General features: G+C 40.5%; 1 protein-coding gene across 1 annotated transcript in view; it reads left to right on the top strand.

Moving 5' to 3' along the window:
* LOC145765176 (cytochrome P450 20A1-like) overlaps positions 1-18,160 on the top strand; it is a 39,459-nt gene extending 21,299 nt beyond the window's left edge. The window contains exons 7-12 of the mRNA XM_082576950.1: positions 165-344; positions 11,542-11,656; positions 14,559-14,691; positions 15,515-15,579; positions 15,806-15,910; positions 17,725-18,160. Of these exons, the coding sequence (XP_082433076.1) occupies positions 165-344; positions 11,542-11,656; positions 14,559-14,691; positions 15,515-15,579; positions 15,806-15,910; positions 17,725-17,908 (782 nt within the window). The 3' untranslated portion in view covers positions 17,909-18,160. The remainder of the gene's footprint in view (positions 1-164; positions 345-11,541; positions 11,657-14,558; positions 14,692-15,514; positions 15,580-15,805; positions 15,911-17,724) is intronic.
* The last annotated feature ends 456 nt before the right edge of the window (positions 18,161-18,616 follow it).

Here is an 18,616-nt window from a genome sequence, read left to right as displayed (position 1 = left end):
TGCGATTAAAAAAAAAGTTTGCTAAAAAGTGATTGTGCAGCACCTATAGCTTCCGGCGTCGCAGTGCGGGCGTCTGCCTAGCACTGCGTGTCTGCGTCTACGTGTCATTGACCCATGTTGATGCGATCCATTAATTTTAAATATATTGCATGTATGCGTATTAGCCCAACAAGAACTACGCAAGTTAATGGAAGATGCGGTGGAGTCGCAATGGTCTTCATCTTCCGGAAAAAACACTCTCATCACCGATCTCCTTGCTGCCTCCAATTCAGACATTTCTTCGGATGAGATGATTGATGACGTCATTACCCTCTTCACTGTTGGAATGCAAGTAACCACTGCAGGTGATGTCGCTGAAAGGTTTTAAGCTCATATCAAACAAGAAAACATATTGCAAAAAAGTGTTGACGATCTCGGTTTCATTCAACCACTTCCTACATTTACCTAAAATGTTTACTGTCGCTTTCAATGTGTTTTGTCTCCGTTTCCATGCGGACTAAACTTTCTCGGCTAAAATATTTTGCAAATCTGGCATGAGTTTTCATTAAGGTTTGTTTTGTTTTATTCTGAAAGTAAGTCCGCAAGGGGACATGTTCCGGTAAAACGATTTAACACTGTGATGGTTTTCGCTGTTGGTGTTAGCAGGTTGTCGGCCCGTCTGCAATCAGATCCTATGCGTTTTGAAAATGATAGTATAAACTAGAGATGTACCGACATATCGGTGATATCGGCCATTTTTTGAGTATCGGTATCGGCAAAATTTGACCGATACTAAACATGTAAAAAAGAGGCGTTTGCTGCGGATTTTCTACATAAGCAAAGATATAGATATTTTTTAAAGTAGTAACTAACGTCGCATTGATGTACAAAAATAACAACCTTTTCAAATTTTTGATACCTCACACTCCCATGACTTCTTGCGCGCACCTTTTAACATTGGTTGCTTGCAGTGATTCTTTCACTTAAACAAAACGTTTGGTTTCAGCAGTTTTGCGTTGTTCGATTCTTAAGTTGTGAAGAAGACTCAATTTCTCCAATATTTATCATTTGTGTTTCTTTTTTACTCTCAACAGAGTATAAAACTTGTAAAAGTTTTTCATCCATACGACGTCATGAGTGAAATTGTATCTCAAATCGGCGTAATGACGTGACATCATCTAAACATTTTATCAAATAATGAATTAACAAATTCGATCGTGGGGCACTCCAGAGGCAGAAATATTTAACTTGACATGAAAATTTAGCCTCGGGAGATTTTTGTTCTGTAGCCTAACATTCAAAATCGCAAAACTCACACTACGCTGTCGTCAAGAGAGATGGTGGTGCGTGATGACACGCGCTACACCACACCAAGTAACGCAACAGAAATAGCGAAGAGCAAGTATAAAAAAACACAAAAATGTGACGCAAATCGGCAACATCAAAAGACATGTTCTTTGACTTGTCAGCAGCAAGTGGTGATAACTGTGGCCTTGTGGGAGTTCGTTGCGCAGCCTACTTACTCTGACATTGTTTAAGCTTGATCATTTTATTGCAACGAAAGGTGGAAATTAAATCACAAACTGATAGAACCAGCTTACTAAAAACAACCAAGTTACATGGTTTTTTTTAAACGTTTAGCAACGTAAAAACGATGCAAAATTATACATTTTTGCAATCTGGGTAGTCTTTGCCTGGCAAAAGCTTCTCAATCAAACGACAAGCGCCCTTAGGGATAGGAACTTTGACATACTGATATCCCATTGAACGAACCCGAACCACGAACCATCAGATGATAGGTTGTCCGTCCAATTGTGGCCATTTCAGCATTCAGCCAGAGAGTTGATAATTACTTTTAACTTTTTTTGGTAATTACACAACAAACAAGAGCAATAGCAGTGGTGGGAAGTTGCATTTTTCCTTTCGAGAAACGAGAACCGCAGTTTCAAAACGCATAGTTTCGAGAAACGCAACCTTGATGACGTCATGAACAGCGTAGCTTCTGATTGGTTGATGGTTTGTGGTTCAATGGGATATCAGTATGTTACAGTGCTTACCGCCCTTAGGTTGCACAATGCACATTACTTGTCGAATAGTTTTTGTATGACTGTATGTTTTGTATTACATTTTACATCTTATTATCAATTATGATAGCCTATTTGGAGAGTATGCGCAAACCCTTTATTAATTTTTCCTCAATAATTCCTCAATCACGGTGGCCTTTCATTACTAAAACCTACTATTATGACACAACAATGCGGTTGAGATTGGATTCTTGAATCTTTATTAAATTATACCAATTCAAAGCTTTGCTTAATAGTTTTATGCAAATAAGGTAAAACTTAGCATTTGATATGATTCCTTGCAAATACCGAAATTGCTTCTTTTTGTAACACTGGTTACATGAGTAGGTGCTCACTGCCTACCTACAATCCCTCCTCGGTCTGCCTGAATCATACTTGCAATTGTTTCTTGTTGTTTTTTGATTTATTGAGAGCGAGTTGGGATAAAAACCTGATTTTGTATAAACTTACAATGGCTTTAACACGACAACTTAAATCCGTGGTACACATTCATTTCTCTAGCTTGCTTTTTTCGATAATGAAATGAAACTCAACACACAATGGCAAATACTCTCCAGACACCACGGCTCCCGGCACGCGGCAAATGCAACAATCAGAAATTAAACGTCTTGGTCAGAAGGCGGGCCACGTAACGTATAACCGTGAAAGAACGCAAATTCAACGTTGCTTAATTCAACCAACCAAGTTACAAAATTCATCACAATTTCAATTCTAATCAAGAGGGCAATCGACCCGCCGGAACATTGCGGCCCCTAATTATGGCACATAATTAAATAAAGGTTGAAGTAGAAGGGTCGATTCCCGACATGCAATACACAGAAAGTATGTACATTAAAACTACACAAAAACGGTGATTATCTTTTGATAGCAGTGCAAGGCACTTGGACACCCTGGCCACAATGGCCTGGCGAATACTCACACGATTAACGATTAATATCTACGTTAGCTTCATGAGACACACATAGTAGCAAACAACTCAGACGCACTACACAGTACCTAACTAGCTACTTATAATGACGCAAATTACTGAGATCGCTTGCGAATACTTACACGGTTAGCATTTACATCATTTGCATGAAACACACAATAGCAAACAAATCAAATGCATTACACAGTAGGCCTAACTAACTAGCTACTTATAACGAGGCCGATGACTGAGATTGCTGTAGAGCATACGTTACTAAGACATGTTGTTGAGTTACGCATATTGGAGCCCTGCGAATGACACATAGAAATACGCAGGTTAATAACAGATTTGCGCGGTACATATCTACAATACACTACAAATTTAAATGAAAGGCAAGGGTGGTACAGATGCCTCGACGACACCAGCTAACAACAGACCAGGGCGTGGCCGGGTCCTGAACGCAGTCAAGCATTCCCCACAGGAGCAACGCACGATATATCCCTTAGGACCAGGTCCACTTTGACCTCACCCGATGCCTCATCCACCACTGAGACTGCCACCCTGACGCGCCTGACAATCGGTTTTCCTTTTCTAATTTGGGGGATGATCTCATGGACTCTCCCCAGACGGTACCTTCCTCTCTTAGTTATATCTTCTGGAGAACCAACCACCACTAATTGGCCAGGCTGTAGGTTTTCCACCAAACTGGCCCACTTTTTTCTACCCTGCAGGGAAGGTAAATAGAAAGAGATCCATTTCTCCCAGAAACTGTGAGATAGAGCCAGGTTGTACCTATAGTCTCTCCGTAACTCATCTCGGTCATGAGGATTTCCTACTGATGAAAATGGGCTCAAGAATGGGTTAAGGAGGGCGGCTGGGGTGATAACAGTAGAATCCTTAGGGTCATCACAGACAGGGACTAAAGGTCTTTCGTTGACTATTCTTGTGGCACTACCAGTAAATGTAAGAAGTTCAACAAAGTTGGGTTTCCGTGATGAGTTCCCAATAACGTGGGAAAAGGCAATTTTGAATTGCTTGACCATTGCTTCCCAGGCCCCTCCCTGGGCCGGGGCATACGGAGGAATGAACTCCCAGTTAATTCCCTTTTTTCGCAAAGAAGTTTGAATTTCAGAAGACTCCAAAATTTCTGGTAGTCTTTTAGCTGCCGCTTGAAATGTGGTCCCGTTATCTGAGTACATGTTACGTATAGATCCACGCAAGTCTACAAATCTGGTAAATGCTAAAACAAATTCACTGTAAGATAGTGACGTCACAAGTTCCACATGGATTGCTCTACTCGCAAGACAGGTAAATAACAATCCCCATGCTTTCTTTTGGCTTCTTCCTTCCACAAACGTCATTGGACCAAAATAATCTACGCCACTGTTGAAGAAGGGTTTGTTATAGGCCGTGGTTCGTGGTAATGGTAGATCCGACATAAGCTGCCTGATAGGCTTTGCTTTCTCTAAGGCACATGGAGCGCAGTCATGCAAATAGTGTTTCACCGAGGAATTACCGTTTGCAATCCAAAAACGTTGACGAGTAGATAACAGTGTCTGTTGCACACCACAGTGATAGCTATCACAATGAGCGTCAAGGACAACTAGCCGTGTCAATGCGTGCCTCGAAGGCAAAATAAGAGGATGCTTCGCATCGACAGTTATTTCGGGAGACTTACTCAATCGACCTTCAATACGAAGTCTCCCCCGTGTGTCCACACAAGGACGATACTTTTTTAGAGAGCGCAACTCCTTCAGGCACTGTTTATCAGCGCCAGCTTCGCTCGAAGCAAGACGTTTTGTTACCACATCGATCGACTCCGGCAGGCCGTCACAACTTAACAAATCTCTATACACTACTTTTTGTACGTAAGAAACAACCCTATTTAAAGCGTCCTCAAGATAGGATGCATTTAACTTTGGTTTTACATACCCATGTTTCTTGCATTTGGATACAATGAACTTCGTGAAAGCTACAAGATAGGCGGCTCTTTTTTTCAACACGTACAAAGTAGGTGCGGTTTCGATCATCTTGCTAATGGAGCCAGCAGTTGCATTTTCACTTACCGTTATCGCCGGCGACAGTTCCATTTTACGAATAGCAGCATCTGCTCCATTCACCGTTGGGACCTCGCCCTCCTGCATGAGAAAAGATGGACCGCTCAACCACATCTCTCTGGAACCTGTTTTGGTGATGGCATTCGGTCTGGTTCCAACGTCTGCCGAGTTGAGATGTGTCGGACAAAAATGCCATTCTCTCACCTCTGACAAGAGTAAAATACGATTTAACCTACGAGTAACAAACTTGCATAATCGTAAATCAGGATTTCTGATCCACTGAAGGACAGTATTCGAGTCACACCAGAAATGTTTTCTAAGATCAGGCAGGTGTAGTGCATTAGCTGCCTGGTTTAACAGTTCCGTAGTATTAAGCGCGGCTACAAGCTCCTTTCTGGCAATCGGCCATGCACTTTGATGCTTGAGGACAACCCTACTTTTGCCAAAAACGAAGGATACGCAAGGGACTCCGTTACACAGCCTACGTATATACACAACGGAGGCAAAGGAGTGATTGGAGGCATCACTGAATCCATGTAACTGATATACGATATCATCGTCTGCACAACACGGCTCTGTGTTTACAAAATACCATCTAGGTATGGAAAATTCTTTTAGTAAATCTAATGAATGAATCCACGACTTCCACTCTTTTATGTAGCTTTGTGGCACTTCGGTGTCCCAATCGAGGCCTTCAATAGCCAAACGCTGCAGAATTAACTTAGCTTTAAGGAAGAATGGAGCGCCGAACCCTAGTGGATCGAAATTTTGGCCAAGTTGGCTTAACATTGAGCGACGTGTGTACTTCTCTAAAGGTTGGAGAGAGCACTTAATGAAGAATGAATCTGACTCGGTTTGCCACACACAACCTAGAGTTTTTGCTACTGGTAAGTCTGTGTCATCTTTTTCGAGGTCGACATCGCGAAAGGAGGAAGCCAGCATCTCTTTTTTAAAGTCCGACAAAACATCCAACGCCCCTTTGTTGGCACTCCATTTCACCAAACTAAAGCCTCGGCTATCGAACAAGTCAATGGCTTGTTTAGCAATCTCACTGACCTCATCAAGGCTATTTCCAGAGAATATCAGATCGTCCATATACATATTTTTTCGAATGGCACGCAGGGTCAGGTCACTGGCTCCAGTGGGGTTTTGTTCAATCATCTTTTGAATGGCTAAGCAGGCGACGTATGGACTGCTTTTAATTCCCCAAGGGTGTACACAAAATCTAAACGGAATTACTTTGCCCTTTTCGATATCATTATTCTCAAACCATAGCAAACGGAACAAGTCGCGTTGTTCCATTGGTAATTGAATCTGGAAGAAGCACTTGGTTAGGTCTGCCATTAGGCCAAACTTTCCCAATCTAAAGCGAGCCAGAACTTGTGTTAAAGGGTTTAATATGTCTGGGCCCGACAAAATCACATCATTAACACACCTACCCTTAAACTCAGATTTGCCGTCATATACCACTCGCTTTTTTGCTTGAGATGTCACAAAATATGGTAAGTACCACACACATGCTGATGAGTCATCGTCTTTTACCGGCTCAATGTACTCACTGGACTGCATTTCAGTCATCGTTTCTACTAAGAATATTCGAACATCAAATTGCTTTAAAGCCTTTCGTCGTAAGCTCAGAACACGGTCAAAAGCCAAAGAGTGGTTATCCGGTAATTCAAAGTCGGTTTTTAAAGGTACGGGCATTTCAAATCTCCCATCTTCAACTTTCATTTGCGTCTCAACAAATTTTTGTGCTATGACATCATTGCGGGACAGTTCTATCGTTTCATCTGTTAGGGTTAAATCCTTTATTACATGTTTTAAACGACTGATTTCAATCTCCTGCGCATCAAAACTGTCAAGACTAAGTGACTCCTCAGCGACGTTACCATTAATGGCAACACGACGTACTTTAGAATCACCAAAGATCATAGAACCTCGACCTCCACTAGCCAGCCAGCCCAGTGGGGTTAAAATAGCATGGGGCTCTTCCGGAGTCATGCCAACACGTTCTTCTAATACTCGCATCAAGTAAGCATGGTCATTCCCGATTAGAATATCGACCGACATTTTGTTAGGTAACGAAATCAATTCAACATTATCGAAATGTGAAAACCTATTTAAGTCTTGATGCTGCGGCAATGTTTCGACATGGTCACTCCAAGGTGCATTTACCACTGCTTCCACATCACCATACAGTTCGTCAGTAACTAAGGATTGGATATTAAATTTAACCAGATCAGAGTGTATTTCTTGTTTGCCTGCTAGAGTGTCCATGCGGAAGGATACATTATCCGTGGCTTTTAGATACAATTCTTTAGCCAATCGGCTTGAAACAAATGTGAGCTGAGAGCCTGGGTCGTGTTGACAGTAAACCAGAGTGGTCTCTCCATTAGATGGGTTTATGACCCGCGCAGCCGTGACACGATTAAACACTGCCCTCTTATGAGCGATGCTTACGCTACGATTAGTGACGGCAGGTGCCGTTCTAAGATCATTGCCATTGCCCGATGTTCCTTGAGGATTCACATAGGCGTCGTGCAGTAGATAATAGTGCTTAAATCGGAAATGTTCGCCGCAGCGCCTACAATTACATGATTGGGTGCAGTTTTTTGCTTCGTGTCCTAGACGTAGGCAGTTTAGACAACGACCAGTCGTGGCGATGACATCTCGGCGTCGCGACGGCGTCAAGTTTAGGAACTCAGGACAATTGGGTAGTCTGTGACGCTCTTGCTTATTCCTACTCTCACAATAGATACAAAGTATGTCCTTCCTCGTACCCTCAAAAGAGCGGCTACCAAACGTTTCTTCTCGGCTCCCAGAACTAAAGCCAGACCCGCGACTGCTACCTTGGGTGACATTTCTGACAGGCTGTGCTGAGGTTTGACGAATACGCATAATGTGATTATCACTTGCCGACCGTTTTGTATCTTTTCTAGCAACGACTTCCTCCATTAAGCGTATGGCGAAGTCCGTAGAGCGACACGTCTCTTCGCAATTTACGAAATCCATTAGGCTTTGGAAGCTTGGTTCCTCGGTGCTACCATATTGCTCTTTCAGATAGTACAAAAAGTCTTTCTTCGCATATCCAGGTAATCGACCTGCTAAGTCTAGTACAAAATGTCCTTCTAGCTGATGACGCTGGTTATACGCTCTAGCGAAGAGGGTACACTGAGCCAGCTCGTCTTTGAATTCCTTTATTGAGGATGATGACATCCCAGATAATTTATTGCCATGCCGAATCTCCGGCTCCGCGAGAAATCCGCCTCTAACGCCAAAGCGCTGCGACAAGCGATCTAGCGACATATCGATCCTTTCCTTTTCGCTCCAACCAGAAGTATCCGATGCTAAGTTTGAAATGGTTTGCGCGGCGCTACGTACGCAGGCTGCCTGTAGCAAAGTTAGCCGATTTCCCTCAAATGGGCAACTCTCCATTAGTGATTCGATACGGTTTTTAAAAAATATAAATGGCATGTTGTTGCCGTCATAGTTGATCAATGCGGCCCTGTCATAGAAAGTGCGACAATTATGATATTTATAGAACCAGTTTTGTTGATCCTCAGCACCTCTGTTTGCATTAAGCCCTGGCGGGGATGTCATAACATGTCTAGTTTCACGGCCATCATCTTTAACTAGTGGTGAATTACATCTCTCACCTTTAAGATCTTTCCTTACAGTTAAGGGGCATGTTTGTGACGGTTTCACAACCTTCTCTCTATAAAAATCACGTTGATAATCATAATGAGGTTCTCTTTCAGCGGCCCCATGGGTCCCCCCGGGCGGTTTTGCCAAAAAATTATCTTTAGTCCACGTTCTATACTTGTTTGTGAGGGCGTTTCCTGGAAAGAGCTTTCTTAGGGGAGTTTCTCTATGTGGCGGTTCCATTAAATTCTCCTGTTTAGCCTGGCTCTGTTTAGGTTGGGCATCTATGCTAGCGGCCCCATGAATGTCATGGGATCTCCCAGGCGGATTGATAATGTCAGCGTCCCACCTCTGGACCTTTTCTATCGCTGTAGGGATGTAGTCGGTGACTCCGAGACTACTGGCCGTAGGCCGTCGTTGCCCGCGCTCCGACCCTTGGTCCGATCCACATTGTGAAAACAAGTCAAGCTTACTTTGCCTTGCTCTCAGTTCGGCTGCCTTGATCTGCATTTCAATTTCGGCTCTGGCTTCGGCTTCCTCTGCTTCGGCTTTGGCTTCCTCTGCTTTGGCTTTGGCTCTGGCTTCCTCTGCTTTGGCTTTGTTCACCCGCATCTGTTTTTCCCACCGCAACTTCTCCATTTCGAGCCGGATTTCAATCTCTTCTTCTTTTGAACGGCGCGAGCGACTACTCGAGGCACTGGTGGTTGATTTTCCTTTTATTGTACCTAATTTTGTATCTACCTTGGAGATTTGCTTCTGTTTTATAGTACGTCTCATTTCCTCAATCTCTGACCTGACCTGTTCTGTAGCTTCAGATATCATAGTGCTATCCTTTAGTTTATTCGCAAGTTCTAACAGTTCTCCAAAGTTGCCCTCTAACTCCGCCATATCAACCAAGGCCCGCTCTAGCAACGCTTCATCATGTACCATGGGGAGACCTCTCCTTAATTCTCCAACCCCCTGCAGCACCTCTCTTTTTTTGTGTCTGATGTCCCTGAGCACAGCTTCTGCACTGGAATCAGCATGGGTAAGGCTGCCATGAACCCCCTGAGGATACACCTGCCCAACGCCCGGGTGTTCCGCCGCACCACCCCCAGACGCAGCGCCCCCTGTCCCACTGCCAACGGGAAGCGTACGAGACACCGGATGGCCACCGTCACCTTCCATTTATCAATTTAAAAAAATTACACTACTGTATACTATAGCCTACACACAGTAATATCGACACACGTAACGTAATGGACAGCGTAACCAACATTAATTAGTAACTTACCGCTCTCTGAGTTACGGTGGAGCAAGCCTTTTGACAAACAATACAGTATTTTACACAAGTTATTATACACAATTCGGCTCCGGTACAGTAGAGTTCCAGTTTACAACACAATTAAAGTACGGTTATATTAAAGTCCTTTCGTTGCAGGGATGTGCTGACCACCCCTTCAGAAGTCTTCCTTGGTTGAAATTTAAATTTGTTAGTCTTTAAGTTAGTCCTTTAGTTCTTGTTCTTTCAATTCTGTCAATTTTGTTAGTTCTTTTAATTCTTTTATTTCGTTATTTAGATACTTTATAGTTCTTTACTTCAGTTGTCCAATAATCAGGTTTTTATTTTTGGTTACATGAGTAGGTGCTCACTGCCTACCTACAATCCCTCCTCGGTCTGCCTGAATCATACTTGCAATTGTTTCTTGTTGTTTTTTGATTTATTGAGAGCGAGTTGGGATAAAAACCTGATTTTGTATAAACTTACAATGGCTTTAACACGACAACTTAAATCCGTGGTACACATTCATTTCTCTAGCTTGCTTTTTTCGATAATGAAATGAAACTCAACACACAATGGCAAATACTCTCCAGACACCACGGCTCCCGGCACGCGGCAAATGCGACAATCAGAAATTAAACGTCTTGGTCAGAAGGCGGGCCACGTAACGTATAACAGTGAAAGAACGCAAATTCAACGTTGCTTAATTCAACCAACCAAGTTACAAAATTCATCACAATTTCAATTCTAATCAAGAGGGCAATCGACCCGCCGGAACAAACACTAAAGACTAAAGTATCGACCACAATATCGGTATCGGCCTAAAAAAGTGATATCGGTATCAGCCAAAATATTGGTATTGGTACATCTCTAGTATAAACTCATGCATTTTTGCACTGATGCAGCACCTAGCTTTAGAGTGGAATAGAATAAACGCTATGTGGGGCTGTGGGCACTGAGTTACACGGATCTTGGTAATATTTCCTCAGGTTGGGATTGCAATTAGCATTTTGCTGATTGGGTTCCATGTTAGTCAACACATTTTGTGAAGCTCTCTGAAATTTGCGCAAGTGTGCTATTGCGTAGAGCGAAACATTCTACCGTTTGAAACTGGTGTTTTCTGACAAGCCTGTTAATAATATGTAACTTATATTTTTTTACTATTGCGAAAAAAACAAGGTTGCCATTGCCACTAGCTAAACATATACTGTGCCATGCGTGATAAATACTGTCTCCTGCCATCCAATGATGGCTAATTGGCTATGAATGAGTGAGATGAAAGATGATGTATGGTAGGCTAGGCTACGAACAAAAACGAACAGCTTAACTCATTTATACTTGAATGGTTATTGCATGGTAAAATGTTTCCACACTTGTCTTTTTACATATCAAGCACAAAGTATCTTAAGGAAAATGAATATTGTATCTAGAATCGAGTGCGTTGTCTCATAACACCTTTGAAGGATTCCACAAGGCTCAGTTTGGGTATCATTGCACTAACAAAGGTTTAATAAATGGTGCGATTGCAGGTGGTAAATCGTGGAAATTTTCTAAATTGTTTATGTTGGTAGCAACAACTTTATGATCGATTTTTACATTATTTACTTTCAGTTTTAACCTGGTCCTGTTACTTTGTCGTCACGGGGGAAGAAGTTCAAAAGTCTCTGACCCATTGCCTGAAACGGAACCCCTTGGACGTTGTCATGGAAATTGCAAAGAATACTAGGTAATACTGCTTGCTTTTATCTTTGTTAATTATTCTAAAATCTTCCATTGGTGTTGTTGTAGTCCATAAGATTTAAGATTATTCATTGAAACATTTGAGCAGCTCGACAGGCTGTATAATATGTTTGAGAGTAGCTGACTTTGAATTTACTTCTCAAAACACTTGACGGGCAAGACATACTATGCTTAAAAGGGGAAATTCCCTTCATGTTTCTATTTCTATTCGAGGGTAATAACATCATCATCATTATGCTCCTTCCTCATATTGAGGGTTGGATACTTGGCCATTGTTCTCGATCATCGTACTGCACTTTTATAGTTTTATTTTATCCATTTAGAGACGTTTGTTGTTCAAATCATTCTTGGTCTTCATTTGTTTTACCTTTTATCTTCCTTTCTATTAATCATCTGTTTGTTACGAGTTTTGCCTTATTGTGTGTTCGAAATACTTCAATTTACTTTTGACTATTTGTAAGAGAATTTTGCTTGAATTGAATTTAGATAATACTTCATCGTTGGCAATCTTTTGTTTCAATGAAATTTTTAACAATCGCCTGCATGTCCAGAGCTTGAAGGCATCGATCCGTTTCTCTATTTTTTGTGACACTGCCCAAGTTTCAGAATTGTATAAAAGGGTTGACCAGATGTAGCATTTTAATATCCGTTGACGAATTTCTAAATTTAAACTTTGATTGATTAAAACATTTTTCCAAATGCAGTTCTTGCAATTTCTATCCGTCTTAGAATTTCATGGTCACACCTCCGATCTTCAGTTATTAAATGTTCAAGATAGGAAAAAAGATTTTAATTTTTATATATTTTCATTGTCAATTATAATTTGGAGTACTGAAGTATCTGGTGATTTGAGATTATCATTGATTTGGTCTTTTTATGTTAATTTTCATATTAAATTCTTTACCAATTGAATTAACATTGTCCAATATTTCTTGAAGATCTTTTTGCGATTCAGCTAACAGAACAGTATCATCAGTATAGAGTAAATTTGTTATGTTAAAACCGCCAACTTCTATCCCTTTCATATCATCAAGGCGTCGAAAAATCATTTCTGTATAATTATGCTGTAAATTAATGTCGAACATTCATGAATAATATACGACTTGTGATATATTGTGTATGCTTTCATGGTCGCTGACCTCAAAAATGTCAAATGCGAGGCGATTGGCAAATTCTTGTGCAATTTGATCGTTATCTGAATGAAATTTCACCTTTTTTCAGTGAAAAACTGATAAATTTCAGCTAAAAGTTTGGACAAATCCATAGCTACACATACACAGTTTATATGTCATTGAAATAACCTACGATAATAACTTATTGTGTACTTTCAGACTAGTGTCTACTGCCTAGTGCTATTAGTAATACCACCTATGCTATATAACTAACTGAACTACTGACATGAATAACGAAAGAAGAAAGAGTGGCACCAGAAAGGAACTTTTTGGTTAAACTTACAGAGAACTTTCAAACTATCAGTCGACTTCCAAATTACCACGTGATGCAGTAGTGACTAGTAGAATGTTTGGACTAAAAAGGATTTGAAAGGACAGAAAAAATCCATGACAAAAGAAGAAGCTAGTAAAATAATGGCTAGCAAAATACGTCGTGCATAAATAAAAATGTCTACCCGATGCATGAAAACTCTGTGGCGAAAAAAATTAAACAAGACTATGAACTTTCCAATCAGTTGAGAAAAAATGAACGATATAAACAGAAAGAAAACGTGGTGAATGGTATGCTAATGCTAGAAAATTCAATGATATGCTCAATTGCTCATATCAAATGCATACAACATTAGAACTGATGATAAAGAATATCAACGACAGCTTGAGGATGAATTTGGAATGAAGATGACTACTGAGGATGAACAATTTTACGGCGATAATTGTTTCGGTTCATTCTCAGCGATATGTACGAATACGATGATTGGACGAAATAAACGAAAAGGAAAGCTATTCGAGAAAGATCTGCTGAAGAGAAACGAATAGCCATCGTGCAAACGCTTCCGAAATGACAGAAGTTTTGTCAACGCCTGTGGTAGTAGACAATCCAAGTGATTCTCCATTCGAACCAACAACGTCACGTAAAAGTCTATTCTATTCAGTAGTAACCTTAAAACACGTTCAATGGTTAATGATAAAGATGCAGGTACTTCACGGGTGAAAGTAGCATCGTGTTTTCGGAAATTCAAATAACAATCGGTAGAAGAAGGCTCCGTAAAAATTTGATGCTCAGGTGCCTTGCACAGTGTTTAGCTTAGACGAGAATGTCCCCTGCAGAAATTTTTAAAGTAATTTCTAAACATCTTTCTTGATTTTAATTTATAAGCAATAAGTCAGTCTGTATATACGTTCCATCAAATTATTTGGGTTCTCCTTGTCACCAAAAACTGCGTATTAGCCTATTAGATGTTTTTTATTTAACGCGATAAACTCTGTGGCCAACTATGCTTTTATTAGACGCAGCATTGTATTACCCAAAAAAGACAGGCCTTGTAAATCTTGTAGGCGTCGTTTTATTGTCCTATTTTTTTAAATTACATTCAAAATGAAAGTGTATGGAATTTGACCAGCAAAACAATCTCAACGTTTGGGACAAGCTATTATTATAAGCCTATAATTATGTAGTTTCGAATCGTTTCGTCACGTTTTACGCTTCATATCACCTCGATACATTTTTTGTCTTGCAATTTCAAATTTTGATATTTCTTTACTCTTTAGTGGTTGTTTTGTTTCATTAGTTTTTTTATTTTCCTAACTAACTGAATTTAACTTTCATGGTCAGTGGTTACTTATTGTGTGTTCTGCTTTTTAATTCAAACGTTTACTATTTTGATTAGTTTGGTATTTATTAAAATTATCTTGTGTATAATATATTTTGTGGAATAGGGCACCCAGAGCAGATGGTGACATGGTTGAGAGCATACTGAAAGAGAGTATTCGCTGTAGCGAGATGTTCCCATTCAATGGAAGGGTGGAGGATCTCGACATCAACATTGCTGATCATGTTGTGCCGAAGCAGGTGACTTTGGAATGACGCAAACTTGTCATATGGCTTGGACTGTTTATTTCTTGGTTGTAATAGAAGTGTACCGTTTCACAGGGTGCCGTTTTTTCTTGGTACGAGAGATGTTTCATCTGTTGTTGTTAAGTTTGAGATTACTGATTTCAGGAATGCGGTAACATTTTTTGTTAGGTTTAGTTTAAGAACAAACCAAAGTATTGAGTTAGTAAATTAGAGTTAATATCGGCTGCGTTGTCGAGTGGCGTGAGCACCTGCGAAACTCTCGAAACGTGTCGCCCCTGTGTCGCGGTAAGACACTTAATAACACATAAATAACAGTTTTTATTAATTTTTATTCTTGATTCCTAAGTTTTCGTTCGAATAATCTATTTGATTTTTGTTGGGTGTTAACAAATTGTGTATTGATACTTGATAGCCTACACACTTTACATGTGAAGGTGATTGAAAATTGATGTTAGATCAATTTCCAGAAATGTGTAAGCCACTGAGCTAATGCTTTTCTACAAGAAAATCTTTTTTTATCCTGTAGCCTATTTTACTTGACTGTAGCTTTGTTTAAATCTTGACTATATTTTAATCTGCAAGACTTTATTCAAAAGAATCTTTAACAATAAAAATGAACGTTGACACACATTAATAGCTTCCCAGACAACAAAATCTGCAGACTGCAGACGTTGAATCGATGTAAAGATGGCGGATTTTGCTGCCTGGGTTAGAAAGTAAACGTGATAGAGAAAACCTGCCCCACTTTTAAAATTAGCCGCTCAAATTTAATCCAAATAAGCTTTAACCCTGATCTCTGCTTTGTTAATTATTGCAGACTCCTATAATAGAAGCTCTTGCTATCACCATGAAGGATGAGAAGCTGTGGAAGGAACCATACAGGTACAATGCATATTAAGTGACCGTTCTGGTCAAAGGACAGCTTTGATTCATTTGATTATGTGATAAATGTAACCGCCAGGAAACTACCATTAGGAAGCAACCTAACGTGACAATTATTTATTGTGTTCAATTATTAATCAATATTATATTTGATGTTAAATTAAAAAGCGTTTTTAATGTTCAATTTTTACGAAAAGATTTTTTACTACGCAATTTATCAACACAGATTTAACCCCAAGAGGTTCACCGACCACGAAAGGGAACTCCCATTGAATCCACTTGATTTCATTCCATTTGCCTTTGCTGGGTCTCGTCGTAACCCCGAGGATAGGTAAGTAGGCCACAGTTTGTTGTGGCAACCTTGGTTCCAAGCTACCTCGGTGTGACACAAGCATGTGTGCAGGTTGTTTGTGCCCTGAAAACATTTCGCAATGGTTAAGCAATCGTATTTTGCTTGTCACTAGCAGTGAAAAATCTTCTAATTTCGAACTTTTGTGACATCGTAAACATATTGATGAGCTCGAGTTTCCTGTGCACAGTCACAAGTGGTGACTGGTGATCGTGACGAAATGTTGGCACACTGACTAAATATTTCTATAGTCTCAAGACTTTTTTACCAAGTTGTATGAAAACCAGTCTTTTCTTCAATTTACTTTTGTTACAACTGTCATTACTGACGATGACGTCCGCCCTTTGTCTTCGAAGATGGCCAACGAATTTGAATCAAGGTTCAACATGTGTTTGGTGTGTATGAGTGCGATGATGACGTGTGAGGCCTATTCGTAGGCTGAAACCTACGAATAGGCTGTTGTAAGTGGAACATGAGAATGATGGTTTGTTGACGTTCTTACTCGAGGCTCAGGTCTTACACTGTTAGTGTTTCCGGATTTGACAGTAGATAGCTCTTACTCTGCTGATTATGCTCTTACTCTGCTGATTCTGCGTCTATAGGCGCCATGATGTTCGTTCTTCGCCTAAGGCTTCCCTACAATCGTTTTGTCGCTTCTACCTTTTTCTCGACCTTTGCTATGTTGACGTGTATTGTTTTTGATATGATGGTCAGAAATAAAAAAGCAACTGAACTGAACATCGATAGCAAATTTTCTTGATGCTTTCAAAGTGTCTTTGAAATATTTTCTCTGAGCACCTGCTTGTTGCCTACGGTTAGTAAATTCAGTTCTTTTGGAATGCGTGATTTGGCAACCGGTGGAGTGATCTGCCCACCTATTTGGTGCCTTGTGTATGATGGTGAGAGTGTTGGCATGTTTGCCCACTGAGAACTTCCGTGTCTGGATCCTTGTCTTGCCTTTATATCTTGAGGCGTTTTTGGAAGTATGAAAAGTAGAAGTGGTTAATCTGCCTTTCTTACCCCTATGAAGAGTCCAGGCCCCACACGCATCAAGAAACTTGGTCAGAATAACAGCGTTGGGGATAACAGCCTTCTGCTTCGCCTCTCCTGCACATTTGACTTCAAACCGAAGTTACAGACGGTTTGGTGATTCTGTTGTTGAAACTATTATTAGTAATTTGTAGCTGATATATCATTGCCTGGAGCCAGATTTGTTAATCAATATGTTCAGATCGCTAAACTGTAATGGCAATGCGCAACGTACCATTTACTTTAACAGTCAAATTGTCTAGTTGTCCAGTTAATAGTGACGGTTAAGATTATTGTTTGCGAAAATATCAGGGATATTTCGTATTTGTGTTTCAACGTGAACAACGTGTTTCAACTGGTCTGTGCAGCTCATTCAATTCAACTTGTAGGTGAATCAAGTGTATATCGTTGTGTTACAGCCGTTTTTGTTTTTTCATTAAATGATTGGTATCTTTGTCAATCAGCATTGGTCATTATAAAGTGATCACCCTATCCTTGTATAGGAATTTTTACTCTGAAAAGCTTGATATATATATACTTTAGGTAGGGTTTAAACTGGTCAAGTTTTTAAAAGAATTACAACTTTGAAACCGAATTTCGAGGCCCCTGGACGTTGAGGCCCTAGGCTTCAGCCTGTCTAGCCTATTGGTAAATCCGGCCCTGGTTGTAGCCAATAACCAATAACAAATCCATTAAGATCGAAGTGCTTTATCACGCATGCTGAGACCCGAGCCCACAGACACGTTAATGTTCATTGTTTTGTATAGTTTGGTCTACCTGCTGGCGGCATCCTTCATCATCACGATCTTTCACGACTTCGACGTTTCTTTGGCTGGGAGCGACATCAAGTACGACGACCCGAATTATGACGCATTTGTTGTTATGCCAACCAAGGAAGAGGTCTGGGTCGCCGTGGCAACCAAGGGTAGTGCGGAAGGCATTGCATCATAATGCTTCCTTCCATGAATTGACAGTAATTTACCTGAGATGGTTAAGCCTGTATAAAACTTTGCAACCACATGGGTTTGAAGCAACATTGAAAACATACCCTGTGGAGCGGATTCTATAAAAACGGCGCTTATTAAACGGATTCTGCTATTGTTTGAAGTATTTGAGTTGGAAATAATGCGAATCATGTTTTATTGCGACAACGTGCAATGACGTACACTGCAATCACAGATGCAATAAAACTGACAACTGGAAGCAGCGAAGGGACATGTAGTCATCGAGCCAGTTGCTGGCATTACTTTCGAATGCCAGTAGTTTGTGAATAGACGTCTTTTTGAGCATCGCGCAGATTTTTTAGGCGACTGAACTTACTGTTTTTACTCGGCCACGCAGCGACAAGGAGTTTCAGCAACAACATGAAGAACAGTAGTCAGTTGAGTTCGAGGTTACATGTAGGCCGTGAAAATGATTCCTGCAAAACAAAAAGTGAATTCCAATTTTTATCTCTACATTAGTAGAGGGTGGGGGGTAATTTTGCATTAGTTACCCCCACTCCAATTAGTGGGGGGTAATCACCCCCGCGGCCCCCCTCTAACGGAGCCCATGTAAGCCAGGCAATAAATACCATACGGTAATAAACGTGTTTGTCATGCAAACATTCGCTAACGCGACTGAGACAAATTTGTTAGGACTTGTGCATCAAATAGTAAT

Source organism: Aplidium turbinatum, chromosome 2 (assembly GCF_918807975.1).
Source record: "Aplidium turbinatum chromosome 2, kaAplTurb1.1, whole genome shotgun sequence".
NCBI lineage: Eukaryota > Metazoa > Chordata > Ascidiacea > Aplousobranchia > Polyclinidae > Aplidium > Aplidium turbinatum.
The sequence above is the reverse complement of the archived record's forward strand: the minus strand, read 5'-3'. Positions and strand labels throughout refer to the sequence as shown.